Source organism: Zosterops lateralis (assembly GCF_965231275.1).
Source record: "Zosterops lateralis genome assembly, chromosome: W".
Classification (NCBI taxonomy): domain Eukaryota; kingdom Metazoa; phylum Chordata; class Aves; order Passeriformes; family Zosteropidae; genus Zosterops; species Zosterops lateralis.
In genome coordinates this window covers 10801607-10824355 of record NC_139801.1, presented here as the reverse complement: position 1 = coordinate 10824355, position 22749 = coordinate 10801607, and the positions used below count along the sequence as shown (strand labels likewise).

The window sequence follows — 22749 nt, the reverse complement described above, 5'->3', positions numbered from 1 at the left end:
AGTCAGAAGCCAGGGGGTGTGAACCCATGTGGTGTGCCCACAGTTACTCCAGTGACATACCGCCGGAGTCGGGGGCAGGGAACAACTGTTGCCACCTGGAAAGCGTTGTCACAGACCCTTGTTAGGGATCTCATGAAAGCCTTGAAGGAGTATGGGCGAGATAGCCCATACTTTGAAGGCGTGTAGTTTTCTTCCTTTGGTGGGACCACAGTTGTCCCATTTGATTTAAAGCAGATTTTCAAATGCCTCTCAAGCAAAATGGAGTTTGAGCTTTGGGAGGTCTCTTGGGGAAAACTGCTGAAGGCCGCCCTTCCAGGCCTGTTGGAAGATCCAACCACTGCCACTGACAATGCAGGCAACCCAATTACCCTAAACCACCTGTTAGGCGAGGGTTATTGGAAAACAGCCACAGATCAGGCCACCAACATTCCCAAAAATGTCCTTGAGTTTACAGCTAATCGAGCTTGTAAAGCCTTTTTAAAAATACAACCATATGGTCCCTCACAATGTTACCTAGAAATTTTTCAGGAACCACAAGAACCCTATGTCAAGTTTGTGGAGCGACTTGCATCAGCAGTTGAACAGCAGTTGGTTGGAGAAGAGGGACAGAAACAAGTAATACAGCAGTTAGCATACTCCCATGCGAATGAGGAATGCACTGCTGCCATAAATCTCATACCCAGACAACCAGGCTCGACGCCTCCTCTCAAGGAGATGCTGCAGGCTGTGAGTGCCATTGTCCTGCACTGCAGAAAACCAGCCCTGAGAGAGGGGAAAACGCGACTGAAAATCACCGCTGCTGCCGTGGAAACACCAAAAGCCCGGAACACGCAGAAAACACCAGAGCCACACAAGAAGAACACTCCTGCACGAGCTAACTGCCCGTGTTTTCTTTGTGGGAAAAACAGTCACTGGATCAACCAGTGTCCATTGAAAGGACGATTTGACAATTTTTTAAAACGAGAAAGGGAAAATGAGGGGAGGGAGAACAAAAAGAACACCAGGGTGTCAAAAAACTGATTGAAGAGCGCGGGACTGCCCAGCGTGAAGATCCCAATCGGGCAGCCCAAATAACCCAAAAACGAAAAAAAGGTCATCTAAATCAGATTTGTCTCTTTCTTCACAGGACCTGACAAAACAAGGGAAACCGAGGCACATAATATTGCCTGAGCCAAGAGGATCCTTGACAACTATGGACAGGTATGAGCCCTTTAGGCTCCAGTTGGCGGAGTCTCTTCACCTGCAGGACAGTCAGTGGCAAACAGCCATGGTCTCAAAGGAACCCGGCACGTGGCACATGGTGGAGACAAAATTTGTTGTCATCGGAGACTGTAAGTTCACCCCCTCAGACATAATGATTGCCCCTGGGACAATCACAACTGACCCAGAGCGATTTGTTGTGTGGCTCCGCAGTGAAAACCCACCCACCTTTCTACCAAAAGGGCAAATCATTGTCCAGGCCATCCCAGCAGTGCAAGGGCTTCCAGTAAAAGCAAGTCCAGAGGACAGTGCCACAGAGAGTGGCAGAGGAGAAAGCGACGAAGACACCACTGTCGCTGTGGTAAAAAAGATAGGCTCAGACAGGCCAAAAGATTACTGTAAGCTTTCCATGGGTGGGGAATCCAAACTCCTTAAAGGAGCTTGGGACACAGCCGCTGATGTGACGGTCGTCCCAGAAAGGATGTGGCCATCACATTGGGAACTGCAGGACATTGTCAAACACGTAAACGGTATTGGAGGTTTGCAATTGGCAAAGCAGTCAAAAAAAGCAGTGACAATTGAAGGGCCAAAAGGGCAATTGGCCACTCTATGCCCTTTCGTTTTGGATTTTGACGAACCTCTGTGGGGAAGAGATTTGATGTCCCAATGGGGGGTCACAATTAACATTCCTGACCCTCCAAAGGTTTTTCGGGCAGTGGTCACTGAGGAGCGCCCTGTCCAGAAACTGAATTGGCTGTCAGATGAACCAGTCTGGATTGAACAGTGGCCACTTTCTAAGCAAAAGTTAAAGGCGCTCAATGAGCTTGTGGAAGAACAGCTGAAAAAGGGCCACATTGAAGAGACCACTTCACCGTGGAACTCTCCAGTGTTTGTCATTCAGAAAGCAGATAAGACCAGGTGGAGCCTTCTACACGACCGCCGCAAAATTAATGAGGTAATCGAGGACATGGGATCCCTGCAACCAGGGATGCCCGCCCCAAGCATGCTCCCCGAAAACTGGAATTTGACTGTCATTGATATAAAGAACTGTTTTTTCCACATTCCTCTCCACCCTGACGATGCCCCACGCTTTGCCTTTTCGGTGCCCACCTTGAACCGAGAGGCTCCGTGAAAGAGGTATCAGTGGAAAGTTCTTCCTCAGGGTTTGAAAAATTCGCCTGTGATTTGTCAAAAATATGTTTCTTCCCTGCTCGCACCTGTGCGTGCAGCGGTGCCCCAAGTAATAATCCATCATTACATCGATGACGTGTTGATTTCCGTACCAACAGATGACCTGTTGGCGCATGCACTCGACCTCACAGTGTCTGCACTGGTTGCTGTAGGGTTTGAGCTGCAAGAATCCAAAATTCAAAAGATGCCACCCTGGAAATACCTACGGCTTGAAATTGGGAAGAGGACTATTGTTCCTCAAAAATTGGAAATCAAGACCCAAGTTCAGACCCTTGCAGACGTCCATCAGCTGTGTGGAGCTTTGAATTGGGTGAGACCTTGGCTGAGTCTTTCTACCAAAGACCTGGCCCCCCTTTTCAATTTGTTAAAAGGGGGAGTTGAACGGAGTTCACCCAGGGCCCTCACCCCAGAGGCAAAGATTGCACTTGATAACATTCAACACGCATTGTCCACCAGACAGGCCAACAGATGTAAACCTGACCTGCCTTTTCGTTTCATCATCTTAGGAAAGCTGCCACACCTCCATGGGATGATTTTCCAATGGAACAGCAAAACTCTCCAAAAATCAAGGAAGGTCCAAAACATAGAAGATCCTCTCTCTATTATAGAGTGGGTCTTTCTGAGCCACCACAGGACCAAAAGGATGACAAAGCCACAAGAATTGATGGCTGACCTGATTTGGAAAGCCAGAGTTCGCCTTCGGGAACTGGCTGGTTGTGACTTTGAGTGCATTCACATGCCAATCAAATTAAAATCGGGTCAAATTACAAAAGCAATGTTAGAGCACTTGCTTCAAGAGAACGAAGCACTGCAGTTTGCCCTAGATAACTACCCTGGTCAAATTTCTATTCATCAGCCTGCCCACAAAATTTTCAATTCGGATGCCCAATTTCGATTGGAGTTAAAAAGTGTCCAAAGCAAGGAGCCTCTTAAGGCTCTAACCGTCTTCACTGATGCGTCTGGAAAGTCCCACAAATCAGTTATGACTTGGCGGGACCCTCTCACCCAGAGGTGGGAGTCAGAGGTTGTTGAGGTGGAAGGATCGCCTCAAGTCGCTGAGTTGGCCGCAGTCGTTAGAGCATTTGAGACGTTCCCTGGACCTTTCAATTTAGTAACAGATTCGAGCTATGTTGAAGGGATAGTTTCTAGAGCAGAACATTCTGTGCTGCAGGAGGTTTCCAACGTCACTCTGTTTCAGTTGCTTTCTAGACTTGTCAAACTGATTTCCCACAGGAAGCAACCCTTTTATGTGATGCACACCAGATCACACACAGAGCTCTCAGGGTTCATAGCAGAGGGAAACAGGAGAGCCGATGCTCTCGCTGCCCCTGTGGAGGTGACCCCGCTGCCAAACCGTTTTGAGCAAGCCAGAATCAGCCATCAGCTTCACCATCAAAACGCGCCAGGTCTGGTCCGGCAGTTTAACTTAACCCGTGACCAGGCCAAAGCGATTGTGACTGGCTGTCCACAATGTCACAAATGTGCCATCCCATCCATGCCCACAGGCATGAATCCCCGTCGTTTGTCCAGTTGTGAAGTGTGGCAGACAGATGTCACGCACTTTGCCCCCTTTGGGAGGCAGAAATACGTGCACGTCTCTGTGGACACGTTCTCAGGAGCTGTTTTCGCTTCTGCCCACACAGGGGAGAAGGCTGGGGATGCTATCAAGCATCTCATCCAGGCTTTCTCTGTCCTGGGCATCCGAAGGTCCCTGAAGATGGATAATGGACCAGCGTACAAATCCAGGGAATTCTGCAGCTTTCTGCAGCAATGGGGAGTGGAACACAAAACTGGCATCCCCCACTCCCCGACAGGTCAGGCGATTGTGGAAAGGACTCATCAGAACCTCAAAAGAGTCCTCAGCCAGCAGCAACCGATCCTCAAAATTGAACCACCATCTGTAAGACTAGCCTGTGCTGTGTTCACTTTGAATTTCTTAACTGTTCCTTTGAGACCATGAACCCGCCGGTGACAAGGCACTTCCGTGGGAGCTCACAGTTAGAGCCCCGGGAAAGGCCAAAAGTCCTTGTCAAAGATCCAGAAACTTTGAGGATACAGGGTCCTCACGATTTGGTCACCTGGGAGCGTGAGTTTGCCTGCGTCTCCACTCCCACCGGCTTATGGTGGATCCCCTCCCGCAATGTGAGACCCTATGTCCCCAAAACTTTCAGAAACAAAAGTACCCCCGGTCACTGTGGCCTCCTGGAGAAGGAGGAAAAAGGAGGAAGAGGAAGCGGGCCCAGAGGCAAGTCCTCCTTGCCCAATTACTCTTCCCTCCTGGGTTTTCTGGCATGAAGAGGAAGCAGAAGAGCTGTTTCCTCCAGCTGAATGTTTTCAGTGGTTGTTTAACTAACCCCTTTTTTCTGAGTTCTATCATCCAAGGCTAAGAACGTCAAAAAATCAATCCAACAGCTGCGAGGAATGGCCGATTCCGTCAAGCAAGAAACAGGAGACTGGTTTGACAACCTCTTCAAAGGTGTTGGACTCTCTAACATTGCCAGCTCGTGGGTCAAAACCGGATTGCTAGTTCTGTTCATCATTTTAATTGTAGCCATTGCTTTTGGTTTGGTCAAAAGCCTGATCATGAATGCAATTTTCCCCACTACTACCCCCTCGGTGCATTCCATGGTACCTGCCATCGAATTCCCACCAGACTCTGCCTCCAGTAGCGATTGCGATTCAGAAATCTACACTCCAGAACAGTAACACAAATAAAAGAAAAAGGGAGAGGTGTGGGGATGCTGTAATTGTTTTATAGGTTTTTAGTTATAAGTTTAGTATGGCTTGGACTTTAACGCTAGCTAAGAGGGCCCCCTACCCTGGAATGTTCTTATCAGAAGTTGATAAGAGTTTCCAAGACAACCTAAGTCTCTGCCTGGAGACTGATTTTCCCATTGTCTTTTCCCTCATCCCAATGTATCTTCTCCCCCCTCCTGTCCATCAATCTCCCAGGCCCAAGACATTCTGAGAGGTGTCGGACAGTGGTTGGTGGATTCCCCAGGGAGCCCATTCCAATTTACCTGATTTGTTGATGTTTGTGTATTGCATTTGGCATTAGCCACCTTGCTTTGTTTCATTGGTTTTACAACTTGTACCCACTCCTGAGACTGCTGGTGAACAAAAACCCCTTGCAGACCAGGTCCTGGGTCACTCTCCTGAGGCACAGGGCCTGGGACCAGGGACTGCCCCTGTGATCCCCAAATAAAACCTTTGTTCCTCGAGCCTCGAGAGCGTCCCCTCTTTCGAACCACGGCCGTGACAGTGAAGGTAAAGGTGCTGCAAAGCCAAAGACCCACGCAAAGGTCCTGTTGGGGCGTATCAGAGCTAGCAGGGTGGTCCAGCCGAACGCTGGGCTGGCCTGAGAGACAGATACGCGAAGCAACAAGGGTCCTCACGATTTGGTCACCTGGGAGCGTGAGTTTGCCTGCGTCTCCACTCCCACCGGCTTATGGTGGATCCCCTCCCGCAATGTGAGACCCTATGTCCCCAAGACTTCAGAAACAAAAGTACCCCAGGTCACTGTGGCCTCCTGGAGAAGGAGGAAAAAGGAGGAAGAGGAAGCGGGCCCAGAGGCAAGTCCTCCTTTCCCAGTTACTCTTCCCTCCTGGGTTTTCTGGCACAGAGAGGAAGCAGAAGAGCTGTTTCCTCCAGCTGAATGTTTTCAGTGGTTGTTTAACTGACCCCTTTTTTCTGAGTTACAGAACTGCAGTCCGGGTTATAAGCATGGAAGTCCGCAGCACAGCAGTTGTCACCCTTGTGGTGCTGCTCAGTTTCCCGTCAATAACCACCCCCTGGATCGTTCCACAGCCTAAAACCAATGTATGGAAAACCCTCGCATGGAGTCTAGGTCAAGATCACATCTGCCTAGCCTCAGCAGCAGCCCAAGATCTCATGTCCACCTGCCTGGTAGGAATCCCTGCGAAAGAGGAGGAGTTTCCGTTTTCACTCCTCCAGATACATTAAAAATACAATCGAAAACCTGTTGAAGTTGATCACTTTGTAGAAATTGGTGATGCCCCTTCTGCTTTTGTCATAAATCCCCTTGCTTTTTTGAAAGAGTGGTTGCAAATACTCCCATGTGCCCCCCAAGAGCCTCAAGAATTAGATCTTCTTGGGTCCTCAAAAGCTCCTTTCTGTGTCCATTTTGGTTACACCCCCCAATAAAAACACATCAAGTCATTTTATCATTTACTGCAAATCAAGAGTTCTTATGTGACAAAAAATTGGTGCACAAAAATTGCACATGTTACCACTCCTTCCACTGATGCTCACAGTCCTTTTCCCCGTTCCTTACCCAAAGGTTTTTTCCTCATTTGTGGTGACAGAGCTTTCACAGGCATTCCTGTTCGACTGATCAGAGGCCCATGCACATTAGGCAAGTTGAGCCTGTTTACCCTAAACATGACTCAAATCCTTAATTGGCAAAGAAAAAATTCCTCTCACCACGCACCAATCCAGAAAAGAGACCTAACAAGTCTCAACCCAGATTGTGATTCGGAAATCATCCACTGGTCCAGGACAAAGGCCACAGCCCTGACAGTTTTCTTACCCTGGGTCTCGATAGCAAAGTCTATGGGAGAATTAGGCCATTTAGAATGCTGGGTGGCCAAGCAAGCGAATTTAACAACTCAAGCTATAAGTGACCTCCTATCAGACGAACAAATTACCAGGCAGGCGACCCTCCAGAACCGCGCTGCGATCGACTACCTACTTTCACTGAACCAACATTCATGCGAGGAGTTCGAAGGGCTGTGTTGCTTCAATTTATCATCTAAGGCTGAGAACGTCAAAAAATCAATCCAACAGCTGCAAGGAATGGTTGATTCCATCAAGCAAGAAATAGGAGACTGGTTTGGCAACATCTTTAAAGGTGTTGGACTCTCTAACATTGCCAGCTCGTGGGTCAAAACAGGACTGCTAGTTCTGTTCATCATTTTAATCGTAGCCATTGCTACTGGTTTGGTGAAAAATCTCATCATGAATGTGATCTTCCCCACTACCACCCCCTCGGTGCATTCCGTGGTACCCACCATCGAATTCCCACCAGACTCTGCCTCCAGCAGCGATTGCGATTCAGAAATCTACACTCCAGAACAGTAACACAAATAAAAGGGGGAGGTGTGGGGATGCTGGAATTGTTTTATAAGTTTTAGTTATAAGTTTAGTATAGTTTTTAATTGTAACTTTAGTGTAGTTTTTTAGCCACTTTAAGTGGGCCCCCTATCCTGGAATGTTCTCATCAGAAGTGGATAAGAGTTTCTAAGACAACCCAGGTCTCTGCCCAGAGACTGTCTCCCATTGGTCCCTCCCCGGGATGAATCCCTACCCATCCTTTCCAATGTATCTTCCCCCCCTCTGTCTATCAATTATCTCCAAGGTCCGAAGTTTCGGCCAGTGGTTGGTGGATCCCCCAGGGACCCCTCCCCAATTTACCTTGATTTGTTAATTCAGTTGGCATTTGCCACTTTGCTTTGTTTTATTGGTTTACAACTTGTATCCACCCCTTGAATTGTTTTGGACAAAAACTCCCTGCAGCCCAGCTTCGGAGTCTCTCTCCTGAGGCACCGGGCCTGGGGACAGGGGCTCCCCTGTGACCCCCGAATAAAACCTTTGTTCCCCGAGCCTCTGAGAGTTTCCCCTCTTTCATACCACGGCCATGACAGCAAAAGTAAAGGTGCCGCAGAGCCAAGAACCCACACAATGGTTCTGTTGTGGCGTAGCAGAGCTAGCAGGTGGTCCAGCCGAACATCGGGCGGACCAGAGAAAGATACACACCCCAACAAACCTCTATATGCCTTGATCATGGATGGAATCAGAGAACTTCAGTGGACAAAGGAAGCTACTTGAGCCTTTGACCAGCTAAAGAAGGCCCTCATGTCAGCTCCAGCCCTAGGGCTTCCAGATGTGAGTAAACCATTCTTCTTGTTCTCTCACGAAAGCAAAGGATCATCTTAAGAATACTAGCACAGAACCTCGGCCCATATCGAAGGGCAGTGGCCTATCTTTCCAAACAACTGGACACAGCTGCTAAAGGATGGCCAGGATGCCTCAGAGCTGTTAAATTCACTCTAGGCCAAAAGACAACTGTGCTAGTGTTCTATACAGTGTCTGCAGTCCTTGAAGAAAAAGGAGAACATTAGCTCTCCCCACAGAGATTCCTGAAGTACCAAGCTATACTGGTAGAACAAGATGATGTTGAGATTGTGGTAACTAACATTGTGAACCCAGCTTCCGTCCTCAGTGGGAGTATAGGAGAACCAGTGATCTACGACTGCCTGGAAACCATCGAAACCACCTACTCCAGTCACCCGAATCTGAAAGACACTTCGATTGAGGATGCTGAGACCTGGTTTACTGACAAAAGCAGCTACGTTGTCAGTGGAAAGCGGCATACTAAGTATGCAGTTACCACTAGCAAAGAGGTAATAGAGGTAATAGAGTCTAGACCATTGCCCACCAACACCTCTACGCAGAAAGCTTAACATCTATACAGACTCAAGGTATGCCTTCAAAGTAGTCCATGCACACAGAGCCATTTAGAAAAGAGAGAGGACTACTAAATTCACAAGAAAAAAACATTAAACATCCACAAAAAATCCTAAAGCTGATAGATGCTGTGCAGCTACCTAAGAGGATAGCAATCATGCACATCAAATCGCATCAAAAAGTGAGCTCTGAATTGGAAGAATGGAATATGCTGGCAGACAGAGAGGCAAAAGACACAGCTAAAGGTGAGGTCCCTGATGAAACAATTGAGGCAGCACTTATCCCAAATGGAAAAATTTCAATTAAAGGTAAGCCAGTATACAATAAAAAATATATGAAACTTATTAAAGCAAAAAAAGCAAATTATACTCAGAAAGAGTGGGCCATGACAGAGAAAGAGAAGCTTGTAGTACCCTCCTATTTGTTATGGTCATTAGTGCAAAAAGAACATGAAGAAACACACTGAGAAATAGACACCTTGTATAGCTATTTGAAAAAAAAAATTATAGCCAGAAAGTTACAAGGTACAGTAATACAGGTAACCCGTCAGTGTAGTCTTTGCCTCCAAACTAATCCCAAAAATACACCAAAACCTAAAATAGGACAAATTAGGAAAGGCTGTGAACCTGGGCAACAATGGCAAATTGATTTTACAGAGCTGCCCAGGAAGGGAAGATATCGTTACCTATTGGTGTTAACTGATACCTTTTCAGGATGGCCAGAAGCCTTTCCTGCCAGGACGGCTAAAGCCCGAGGAGTAACCAAAGCACTGTTGCAGGAAATAATACCAGAGTTTGGAGTTCCAGCCACCATATCCGCAGATAGAGGGCCACAAGTATATGGTGGCCCTAAATAGACAACTTAGAGAAATTAGGAAATATGTGGCTGGAGCTCAAAACAAAAAATTAGATAGGCCAGTACATGATATACAACCTGGAGATTAAGTCTTTTGCAGAAAGGTTCTTGGAACCACAGTGAGAAGGAGCATTCCAGATGCTTCTTACTACTTTCACTGCAATCAAGATCAAAGAACAGAAGGCCTGGATCCATCACTCCTGAGTGAAGAAAGCCCCAGAAGGAATCTGGAAGATCACACCAGGCGACGATGAACTAAAACTGAAACTCACTCGGAACCACAAATAGATGGACTAATAGTTATTATAGACATTATGTAGAAAGTTGTAATTATTGCAGTAATAACCTTAACCATAGCAAGAGTCAACGCAATACCACGTAGGTACAATGTGACTGAGATAAACAGGTGCCAAGGAAAAGCTTATGATGCTTACTCTCGTAAGGCTTTAAATAAGATGCTAAGAGTTACGAATGCAAGCTTATGAGAAGGAAACGTCCTCCATTTAGACTCAAAATAGAGGGGTGTGCAATAAAAGGGTATGACATCAACTTTAGCATTACTCGAATATGTCCATCCTATTGAGCATCTGTAATAGAAAGGCTATGATCCCCCAGGTGCCATCTATTCGAGAAGTAGAGAAACAAATAACTCCTGTAATTACCAAAATTGAGCTATTAAAAAGACAAGAGTTCAGAAGGTGATAATTAACCCAAAGTAGTCTCTAAAACGAGTAGAAATGGTAGTACAGGTACCAGAATGTGCTCCATTTCTCAAAAACTCCTTTATAGACTGGACCACCTGGCTCCAAAAAAGTATGCCTCCTAATTTCTAAAAGTAAGAGAGATCTCACTGGGGTGCTAAAAACAAGGTTGGGAGTCTGGTCAATTTCACCTATAACCCTGTGACTGGTACAGTGACAGCCTTTGTTTTAACTATACATGCCAATAGTCCCCTAAAGATTAAATCATGAGGGAACTGTATTGTACCCTTCTGAACACAAGATGTGAGCACGAGAAATTGAAAGAAAATGGCAAACTGTTAATCTAGAGCCCTGTACTGCAAGAAGACAGTTAGGATACATATGTGAAAAAACATTAAAAGGTGACAAAGACACTTGTTTGAATACAGACCAGAATATCTGTCACTTTGAAGACACTTGTTTGAATACAGACCAGAATATCTGTCACTTTGAAACGCATCCAGACAAACAGAAAACTTCACTGGTGTATACAGGGCAAGGTTGTGTCTGTCTAAAGACAGCATGCCGCATCATAAAAATAGACAACCAAATTGTAAATGAGACCCAATTAAATTTGTGTGTTTGCAATTTTGTTAGAATTAAAAGATGCAATTTTTCCTATCGGGCACCTGTAATATCACAACCACCATGCAGAAGATACTGCCTGTACCCATAGGAATGAATTTGACTTTAATCGCTCAATTGATAAAACATCCCAGATTGAGAGAAATCTTAAAAGAAATTAGAAAAAGAAGAAAAAAGACATTAATTTTAAAACACCATGACACAGAGACCATCAAATAAGTATTTAAGAAGCTTAAAGAACATTTATCCCATCATTAGTGAGATGTGCCTTTTGAGTGGTCTCCAACAACAACCGGTATACTAAATGCCTTAGTCCACCCTATAGTTGTGTTGCTTATTTTGGTTAGTATAAGTTTAGTTTTATCTGTTGTGATACTTGTTTAGAATTGGAGGATGCTACAACAAGTAGCAGCCTTAACTTCACTATCAAAGGCGTATGGCTTGGTCTTAAGAGACACTAGCTGTACAAATTAACTTGATAAGAAAGACTCTTTTGAGTAAAAGAATTTACTCACCTTAAAAAAAAGAAGTGGGGCTGAAGCAATGATTTAGAAGAATTAAAGACTTTAGTTAAAATAAATATTGCTGAGGTAAGGGAGCTAAAACTTCCCTTTTGTTAACAGAAGCCTGACTGAAGAAACTGATAAATCATAGAAGGAACTGATAAATCATGGAAGCTGTCAAACTAGGCTTTTGCATCCTGAATAATCAATAGACCCCATGAATACAATACAATCATAAATCAAACAGTCCTGGAAAAAACAGGATTTAGCTGTCACTAACACTAAAGGTTAAAAAGTCAAAGAGAGGAAGACCCATCTTACTTCATCATTTTGGGACCCCACCCTATAAAAAAGACCACTGACCCATTTCAAAGAACAAACTACGCATGCTTAATGGCTTTTTGGGCTAATTACCATACGAAGTGGGGAATGGGATGTACCAGAATAATGAATATGCATTTGTGTTTTGGGTATTCAATACTCCTGTACATAAAAGACCCTGTGATCATCTGTAAATTGCGCGTGTGTTTTTCGGAGCGATCCCACACGCTGCCCGGCATCGTAATAAATATACACTTTCTAACTTTAGAAACTGTTAGAGAGTCTTTGTCCGTCATAGTTGGATATTAGTATTAGATTAATATCCATAGTTTTTTAATAAATCACCTACCTAGGAGTTGTTATGAATAAAAATGGGCGGAGAAAATATTAATCTCCATAAACGCCATTATTAATCAGCTCTTATTAATATTTGCCCGAGGGGTTTTTGGCTGCCCGTGGTCGCCGTGGAGGAGGAGGGCTTTATCAGCTCTGCTGCAGGCAATTCAACAGAGCTGGAGGACTGGGAGCTCGTCCGGGATTGGCCACGCCCAGAAGAGGACCGAGACGGGAAGGCGCCGCCCACCTTGGACCTCCTGGACAGCTGGCCTCCTGGACCAAAGAGGACAACGCACGCCAGCCTCGAGAGACAACCAACGAGGACAACGCACGCCAGCCTCGAGGGACACACAGCAGCCACAAGGGGGCGCCGTTGAGGAGCACCGGGTAAGTATAAAACTCGGTGGCGGGAGCAGGAGGCGGACGAGTGTGTGTGTGTGTGAGACGGGGGCCGTTAGCACGGACCCCCGGAGCGATTGAGGACTCCTCAGTACTGCATTTCCACCTCTTCACGAGAGGAGTGGTCAGGAACAGGAGGAAGCGAGAGGAAACAGAGTGAGCGAGGCGTCTCCAGGGGTGTAGGGGACCCCCCTCCGGACGTGCGGAGGCTAGATAGAGTGTGAGTGGCATGTCATAGAGTAAGTGGTACTGTGGGTTTCCCCTAAACCTGTAGGGGCAAACCACCCAGGTCACCTCAAGTGTGCGGGGAGGCCAGGGACAAGTGTGTGAGGCACACACCACACCGACGCAGGAGAAAGGGTGGCTAGGGGCTGCTCCCAGGGACCTGCAGGGGTGTGGGGAGAGAAAGAGGTACTGGCCGAGGTTACCAGGGGCTGCTCCCAAGGGAGGGGTGGCCAGGCTGAGGTAACTGACGGGGTACAGGACGGTCACACTGGGCGGGGGTGCTCAAAGGGGAGCACGCTACCGGGTGTGAAGAGTGCATTGGGCGGGGGTCGGATTAGATACGCTACCGGGCTTGAGTGTGTCGTGTTGGGCGGGGGTAGACAGGAGCTCTATGCTACCGGACACGGAGTGGTAAAGCTGGTCGGGGGTATCTAAGGCCGGTGCTACCGGGTGCAGTGAGTGAAAGTTAGGGGAGTTCCAACGTGTGAGGAACTTAACGATAGGGCGAGTGAGTGAGTTGCATACTGTGTGTGTGTATCCTGGCAGAAGTAGTGACTGGAACTCTGGGCCCAGGTTGACCGGCTGCTTACGGGGATACGCCGGACGCGCAGGAGTGAAAGAGGGTACCGGCTGGGGTGGTGACGGAAGCACCAGGAGTGCTGAGGCCATTGACGGGTACCAGGGGCTGGCTGTGGCAGTGGTCGGGGCCCTAAGGGCGGGTCATACGAACTGCTTCCAGAGCTCACGAGTGAGTGTGAGTGAGTGAGAGTGAGTGAAAGAGCTTTAAAAAAATTTTGAATAAATTTTACCAAGTAAAAATGGGTACTTGGATAAGTAGGCCTAGGGAGGCTGAAGTACAAAAAGAAAAAATACCACATATCCCTCCAGGGAGCCCACTAGGAAAGATGTTAGAACAGTGGGACAGGGAGGAAAGTACTAGAGATTTAGATAGGATCAAAATGATCCATTATTGTATAGAGGTATGGCCTACTCTGGGTTTACCTGGAGAATGGCCATGGCACGGAACAACAGACCCTTGGATGTGTGCTCAGTTAAATCAACATCTGAGAGCCCAAGGTGATAAAAAAGCAGAACAAGTGCAGTATGCTGCTTGTTGGGAAAAACAAAACAGAAATAGAGACAACATAAAGATCTGTAAGTTACAGGGGAAAAAAGAAAAAAGGGATAAAGAAGAGAATGGCCCCATCTGGGATCCACTCAGTTACTTACCTCTCCCTCCCACATATCCAGATATGCCCCAGGTTCCCCCTGGAAACCCCTTCCGACTTCCCCAAACTGTAACCCCTGTTTCCCCCTTACCTTCAGCCCCAAGCCACCCTCAAATCCCTCAAACTAATTCCCCTATTCCTCCCTCTACCAATACCTTTGCCCCCTCCCTAACCAGCCCTCCAGTGAGTCTCCCCCCATCCAGTACTAACCCCTTCTATACAACAGAAGTACCCCCAGTTTCCCCCAACAGTAGCTATGTTTTTTCTCCCTTGCCATCCATGGTTCCAGCCCCACCTGCAAACTGAGAACCAAATTTGCCCACCCCAACCATAGAGCGTCCCCCTGAAAATAATCCAGAGGGACATTCTTATAACACAAGATCTAAAGCTAAGCTTTTTCCCTTGAGAGAGGTTCCAATGGGCGGAGTTGCTGGAGGGGTGGGATTTGTAAATGCCCCTCTGACAGCCTCAGAGGTCAAGAACTTCAAAAAGGAACTAAGAAACTTAGTAGAAGATCCAGTGGGGGTGGCTGAACAGGTAGATCAGTTCCTAGGTCCCAATACCTTCACATGGGGGGAAATAAATTCTATATTCAGAATTTTATTTAGCCCCGAAGAGATAAGGATAATTCGAACAGCAGGGATAAGGATTTGGGAAAGGGAGAATAGAATAGGGCCCCCAGGTGAACATAAACTGCCAGTAAGTGATCCAAAGTGGAATCCAAATAGGGAAGAAGACAGGAGGAATATGGATGATTATCGAAATTTGATAATCAAAGGAATTAAAGAATCAGTCCCCAGAAGCAATAACTCAAAACTTGCATTTGATAGTATTTAAGGAAAAGATGAGACCCCAGCCACTTGGCTGAGCAGAATAAAACAAAATTTCCAAAGATATTCTAATATTGACCCAGAAAGCCCTGAAGGCCAGGTGTTACTTAAAACACAGTTTGTTACAAAGTCCTGGCCAGATATTAGAAGAAAATTAGAAAAGTTAGAAGACTGGCAAGATAGAGGAATAAATGACTTGTTAAGGGAAGCCTTAAAAGTCTATTTAAGAAGGGAAGAAGAAAAAACCATCACGAAGGGAAAAATCATGGTAGCTGTGGCTAGAGAAAGTGTATCTAACCAGAGTTCACCCCACCGAGAGGATAGGAAGCCAGTCAGAGGGCAAAGAAATAATTTACTACCTTGGGTGACCCCTAAAAGACAAGGGGAAACTCGAAAGTGTTTTTATTGTGAAGAAATAGGGCACCTCAGAAAAGATTGCCAAAAAGTATCATTTGATGAGGCAATCAAGAGAGAGAAAGATATATTAGAAAGTATATTAAATGAAAAAGATGATGAAACTTAAAAAGTCATAAAAGGTATGACTTGCAAAATTGTAAAAATCAAATTAATAGAAGAAACACAGCTAAATTGGCTCAGCTGTTTGTTTGCCTCTAGCTCTTCTGTAAATTAAAACCTGGCCCCAATTTAACATAAGAGCTTTCCCATAAGAAATGTTTAGACTCCCATTCTTGTTAACCCCCTAACCCAGGAGGTTACCAAGAAAGAAAAACCAAAATCCAAAAATCCCCAAATTCCTCCCCTTAATTCAAATATCACTCCATTAACCCCAAAATATAAGTCCTTTCCAGGTGCTGCTAAAGACCAGAGTGAAAGAACCAGCAACACTACCTCCAAACATCCTGTCCAGCACAAACCTTTCAAAACATCATCCCCCATAAACTGTTATTTCATATTCAAACTCTTCAAAAATAACTTTCAAAAAACACCCAGACTACATATTGCATACAAGAAGTTTTTTTTACTGTTTGTATTAGTGGTTGTGATATTGTTGTTAGAAGTTTGTTGTTGTTATTATTGTAATGTTGTGACTGAAAGCGCATATCAATCACAAAAGCTGTGGGATTGTTTGTTGTTTTAAATTAGTATAAATTATTGGGAAAATTACTACAAAAATTTAGAAATCTCTCATAGAGCACAACCCAAAAAGGCTACCTAAAAGTTAACAGCCAAGTGTGAAAGTACAAAAGAAAAACTCTAGAAACTGAACCCGGAGAGCTCCTAGAACCAAGAGGCAAGCCCAGGTGAGATCGAAAAAAATGAAACAGGTTCACACTGGACTCTTGGAAAGACTCATGATAGTCTAAATGATGAGTAAACCCATAAGAGGAGCTGGTTCAGAGAGGCATTCCCTCATCAATGATGAGAAGAACTCAAAGTCCTCAATAAGAGTTTATATCAATCCAAACCACACTTGCTTTGCTGATCCGCAACTCTCAACCTGTCAGGATGAGAAAAAACAATTGGTCATAAAAAATACTGCCACCTTTGAGCAAAGCTTAACTGGAGAGTGCTCTATAAGAGAATGGTTTTAGCTAGGCAAACCTCTCAGTAAGAATTTGGTTATTAGTTTGATAAAAAAAATAAGCTACAAACAGTCCCTAGTAGTCAGAAATATAGCCCAAATTCAGATTCCTTTTAATACCAAAAGCACCTCAAAGAAAGCCCCAAAAATTAAACAAAAAAATAACAAAACAAAACCAAGCTGTGATTGATATGAGCAAAGTCCAAACTTAAACAAGTAAGGTTAAACCCCAGAAATAATCAAAAATTATTACCATAAATAAGTTGATGCAGGTTAAACAACCTGATCAAAAGATAAGAGGAGGGAATTGATAAAAATAAAATTTAAAATGTTTATCCTATAATGTAACAGTAAAATGCCACCTCAGTGGCACCTTTCCTCCCAGACCACCTTAAAAACAAAAGAAACCCGTTCCCATCAAAGAACTCTCAAGCACCGCGCCCCCACCCCAGGTCGGAGACAGGGCGAGGGAGCCGCAGCGGAGCCGCCGGCTCTGCCACCGACAGAGAGAAAAGAAAGAGCCGGCCGCCCCCCCCCCGGTCCGGAGCGGAGAAAAGCCCCGTCCGCCCGCAGCCGCGGAGCAGCCTCTCCCCAGCCCCAGCCGTTCCCCGTGCCGGAGCTGAAAAGAGCCCCGGCCGTCCAGCCGCCATGCAGCCCGCCTGCAGTCAGCCGCCGCCGGTTCGGCGCGGAGAAGAGCCCCGGCCGCCCCGTCCGCCCGCAGCCGCCATGCGGTCAGCCGCCGCGGCCAGATAGCGCGTCCCCGAGCTGGCCGGACCGCTGCCCCGTTTCAAGAAAAAAAAAAAAACCCACGCACGCCACGTTCCACCTCCCACCGCACAAGCCCCGGCCCAAACCCCCACAACGTTGCCACCGCTGTGAAGCAGCGTGAGACCGAAACGCCATTGCTGCGGCAGGACCAGCACGCGGCCGCAAAGAGCTCCAAGCGCCCGCCCCGGCTGATCCCGCATGCAAATTAAGGACTCCGAGAGGGTCTCGGGATGAAATTTAACATCAAAAAAACCCTTATCAAATAAAAACCAAGTAAAATTAAAACGGATAAAAACTAATACTCAGCCGTGTGGACCCTGGGGAATCAGAAGAGCTAATTTCTCAGGTTTTGCTTACTAGCCGTAAGTTAAAAAGATCAAACCGAAGATGAGACCACAGGAGAAAACAAAGAACTGTCAGGACTCTGGGGTTGCTTCCCAGCGAGGGCCAGTCCTCCAGCTCTGTTGAATTGCCTGCAGCAGAGCTGATAAAGCCCTCCTCCTCCACGGCGACCACGGGCAGCCAAAAACCCCTCGGGCAAATATTAATAAGAGCTGATTAATAAAGGCGTTTATGGAGATTAATATTTTCTCCGCCCATTTTTATTCATAACAGGAGTAAAAGCAATTACTAGCCTATTGTAATAAAAGGATTTTTCTTCAATTTAAGAAAAGAAAAAAGAAAAAAATTTCACTGTGTAGCTTTAATGCTACAAACATCAGAAAAATTAGAAATCAAGGTGTCTGAGACAAGAGCTGTTCTTCTAACTTGAGCTCTTCCTTGCCAAGAAAAGCACTGAAGTTGTCCACAAGGCACTGTTCTCCTAAATAATTATCATTAGAACAAAGCAGCAGCTCCAGAGTATCAAAGTTTATGGTTTAAAAGAAAGCACTCAAGACTACATTACTCATATTATGCTTACACAAAAAAAAAAAAAAAAAAAAAAAAGCACAAAGACTATCATGGAAAATCCTAAAATAACATGCTGCTTTAATTCACAACTGTTACTGGAAATCTGGCAAAAAAAAAAGGAAACACTGGGACTAATTACTCCAAAGGAATGAGATGGCTGAGGAACCTACTGCACTAAAAGCACAGCATTTTTATGGAATCCATCTGAAAAATAAGAGTGCATCACCTAATTTTGCTCTCTAAAAATGACCTTGTCTCCAGAAAAGCAAATCCTTTAAGTACTTATTTTGGTACAGTTATATTCCATCAAGGAGGTTCTTCCTTTCCTGTAATATTTTTTTCCGGTAATATTTTAGGAGTGTGGTTTAGCTGCTTGATCCCAGAATATTGTTTATTCCAGCAGAAAAGAAATGAAAACTTTCAGGAAAGCTTCTACTGACTGCTACTATTCCCATAATCTTTATAGCAGATCTAGCAGACTTGCAATCCAAAACTGGACAAGGACAATAATGTTGCAGTGTGCATCGTGGGTTTCCTAAAATTTTTGTATAATTTTTGTATCTAAGTTTCTGTAAAAGGTTTCATTCCTACCCCCCCCCCCTTTTCCTTGATCACCATCATTAAGCTACATAATAGCCCTGGCCCTCTCCATTGTATTTTCTCAATACCTTAGCTCAGTGCATTGTCTCTGCTGATAGCCCTGGCTCCAGTCCTTAAGAATCTATTATATCTTATCTGTGAACACGCCCAAGGTTCTTGATAGCCCTGGCAGGCCAGATGGCTCAGCCAAAGCTTCAAGTTCCTACACATCCCCTCTCACCCCTATATGGCCAGGTCAAACCTCCTCATTTCCGTGAGTAACACCCCTGTTCATAAGGGCAGGGGAGACCCAAAATCGTCACTCTGGCATTCACTCTCACACACACACACTCAAGCCTTGAACACCTGGGCTTCCGCCCTGAATAAACACCTTCTTTACCACCAAGTGTGAGTAACTCCTTCTCCTAAGTAAGCACGCTTCTGCCTGGGGTCCGGACCTGCCTAAAACTTCACCATATCGCGACAGAGCCCAGCTAGCCGGTGGGCAGCTCTGGGGACCGTGATAAAAACTGGACAAGGACAATAAAGTGTTAAGAACCTGACATGCAGAATAAACTTCTGTAAGTAACAAATTAACCCAGCTAAAGGTTCCCCATACCCACCATGTCAGGGGTTTTACTGCTGTCTGGAACACTTTCAGCAGTCAACAGTAAAAGCCTTTGGTAGACTGACCACTACAGACAAGTAAAGCATTGTGGTTAATCACTTATGAAACCATACATTGCTCTGTCCTCCAGGTCTTTCTTTCAACCATGAGCTTTGTCCATGGTTCCTATAAAGGGCTCTACACTCAAAGCTTTCCAGACTCAAATGAAACTGTTAGACAAATGGCACAGTTATTCTAAGTTAGAGAATAAATAAAAAATTAATTCCCGCATTAGCATTTTGGGCTTTTTAGAAAACACACATCAGTTACTCACAAAGAGTCTCTCCACATCATCTCTGACAAGCGGAAATATCTCCTCTGTTCTTCATGCACCTGTAGTCAAACAAAAAAGAACTGAAGCAGAGTCACAGACAGACATCCCCAAATAGCACCTGGCACTCTGACCCCATGGATTTTCACTAAACAAAACAAGATTTGTTCCAAACATTCATGCACAATCTATCTGTTTCCCCATTTCACTTACTTTCTCTGGTAAAATTACAGAGATGAAGGAGCACAAAAGCAAGAAAAGTGCTTCTTGTTTGCGTGCATTAGGCTGCTCTTTTACTGTGGAAACAAGGATGAATTATGAAAAATAATCAGGTGAGCAGAGAGCACATGTCCTAGATTTTTCAAATAATCTCTTGGTTTAATCCAGTTGTTCCTGAGCCTGCCTATCCCATGAACAATTTACTAAAATGGAAGCTGTGACACACTAAAGCCACCTTTTAAGAGAGAGAGAAACAGCTCAAATTATTTATAAGCAAGACATAATCACATTAATTTGTATCAAAGAGGCCAAAATCTTAATGACTTCTATTTCTAAGACCAAATACAGTTGATAAACAAATTCCTAGTTCATTTTTTTTATGGCTCAAGAGTATGGCACAGCCTTTAACCAAAATGAAAGACTACAGACTATATTCTGGCTTGTGAAATCATACCTCCATTTGAGGGGACAGTGAAAAAGTTGAAACATTTCTATTTGGTGACATTTATTTATTAGCAAACATTGCAAAATATAAACTATGTAATACCCCTGAAAAGAGTCACATTTCAGATTTTTGGTCTTTTATATATTTTACATTTATAAACATAACTGAATGATAAAAACTTAGTAGCTGCATGTATCCCATATTTCTTTAAAGTAATTTGCTATTAATTCACAGCCCGAAGAAGAAATTCCTTTTTCTAAGTCAATACATTTAAGATACAAAAGCAAATTTTTAGATAAGGTCACAGTGGCAGTTTATATATAACAGAAAATAAGAGCTTCTGCAAATCATCCTTTCCCCTTCAACTGCTCTGTACCATGACAAATAAAATTTTGACTTCAGAGAGTAGACACAAGCTCTCCTAAGTTAAGAGCCTGTCTAAAATTTTGTTTTGCTAAAGCAGACTTAGACATTTAGTGGAAGGAAATAGCACACAGTATTTGTAAGCATGAATTATGAATTCAATGTGTGCTTTGCAATACTTTAAACATGCTACAACTGAGATAGCATGAAACAGAATTGTTTAACAGCACCTAACTTGCCCACTCCCTCCCACTGATACTACAGCAGCTGGCAGAATAAAGTGGTTCTTAACCCTTAGTGTTGCTACACCTCAGGACATCCTCTTGTTTCAAATAAACTTTAGGTTTTCCTCAAAGAAGTCTGCTGAGTAAATAGGATAGGTTTTATCCATCTTCTGTCACAAAACTAGCATTCAGAAAGTGCCACATCACCTGAGCTGTTCTCCTACCATCATTACTCCATTATTTGTGAAGTCCTATGTGATGTGCAGTGTGGTTACTGCAATTAGGATGGGTGCTTGTCTCAGTCCTTGTTTTACCATCCTGTGGACATTACACAGGCTTCTCTAATGAGACCAATACATAACACAACAGTATAAAGGGATAAAAAAAATTCCGCGTTAAAATAGAATTTTTCATACTCAGAAAAATTTTAGTTAACTTTCATCTTTAACAATAGAGCTTTTATCATCCTCAGTGTTGATTCTATATTCCCAGCATATAAATATCAGAAATTCACACCTCTGCTTATACCTCTGCCACAGAAAGGACAAATTTGATTGTGAAAAAAAAGGTTCACTTTCTAGGTAAAGTTTAAGAAATAGGTTTAATAAAATAATAAGACAATTAGGAGATAGGAAAAGCAAAGTACAGCTGGCCAGGTGACTTGGCATTTAGCCAAGTCCACAACCTGCTATTTCAGATGCCTTCTTAAAATACCATTTCTATTGCATCAGTCTTGTTGCATTCAAACTTTTCCACAAACTAGTTTCCATATTCTAGGAACTGTTTTGCATGGCCCCTCCTTGGGTCCACCTTTTTAGAGCATGCGTGTTTCTTGGCTGTGTTCTTCATTATCACCTCCAGCTTGGGCCTTGGTCCATACTTTCTTCAGATGGTAGATGCTGATAGTTGGTATATCAATAGCAGGGTCTTCTTTACATGTTCACTGGATGTTATCCCGACCAAACAGACAGTTTAAGAATACTATATCAACTACAACCACTATGCCTAATTTTCTTTACTAATAGCAGAAATAAAAACATATCCTTACCACAACATTATTAATCATATAGCACACATCTTGCGAAAAGTCAACTTTATAATATACACTTATAACATGATCACCAGTACAAACTTGCATCCCCTGCCAGGAGCTGAATTTCTCACTACTGTGCAAGGTCCTGAGGTCTCTGATTTGCAGGGTTTGCTCTTGTAGCTGCTGTTATATTTTGCCATCATTCTTTCAGAAATGCAAAAAGAAGTACGTATATTAATGAATAAGGATTCATTTCCTATAAAAACCATTACATTTGTTCTAACCATCTTCAGCCTGAATATGGGAAGACAGAAGAGGTGTGGTTGAGACCCATGTTAAATTGTTGAGCATTCCTGAGAAGTTAAACTACTTCTAATTCCAATTCCATAAAAAACACACTACATGCATTGTCATATGCCACTGAATGCAATTCACATGGTGGATACCCTGTGAAACTTATTTTTATGCCTGTAATTCATCTGTCAGGAAGCTCTAGATTATTCAGGGTTGATAGTGCACACTGCTTATGTAGGTTACTTGTATCAGTTACAGCCAGCTCTTCAGAAACAACAGCAAATTAGTGACACAAGATATGCCAAGGAGTGACAAAGTGTGCAGGGCACAGCCTAGGAAGCCATTAAATGAACAAGCCCACACATCCTCAGGGGCAAACATGAGCATCCAGGGAACATGAGAAACACTTGTCAGGTCAGAGGCCAGACCTCAGCAAACATCATTCCTACAGCAGGCAAGTTGGTTTTAAATGATTCTCAGAAATCACAAAGCAGATGTTGGGATTGAGCCTGACCTACAGTGGTAACACAG

General features: G+C 44.4%; 1 protein-coding gene across 12 annotated transcripts in view; it reads right to left on the bottom strand.

Annotated features, from left to right (window-relative positions):
- The window catches only part of LOC310922014 (kelch-like protein 13), a 137343-nt gene that overhangs the window by 95710 nt on the left and 18884 nt on the right, over positions 1–22749 (bottom strand). For 6 of the 12 annotated variants that reach the window (XM_083882291.1, XM_083882293.1, XM_083882292.1 and 3 more), the window contains one exon: positions 19644–19702. The exons of 3 other annotated variants lie outside the window; for them this stretch is intronic. In XM_083882291.1, coding sequence (XP_083738417.1) covers positions 19644–19702 — 59 coding nt within the window. Of the gene's footprint in view, positions 1–19643; positions 19703–19853; positions 19937–22749 lie in introns of all 12 variants that reach the window. 3 more of the 12 variants (XM_083882296.1, XM_083882295.1, XM_083882297.1) reach the window with 1 other exon arrangement.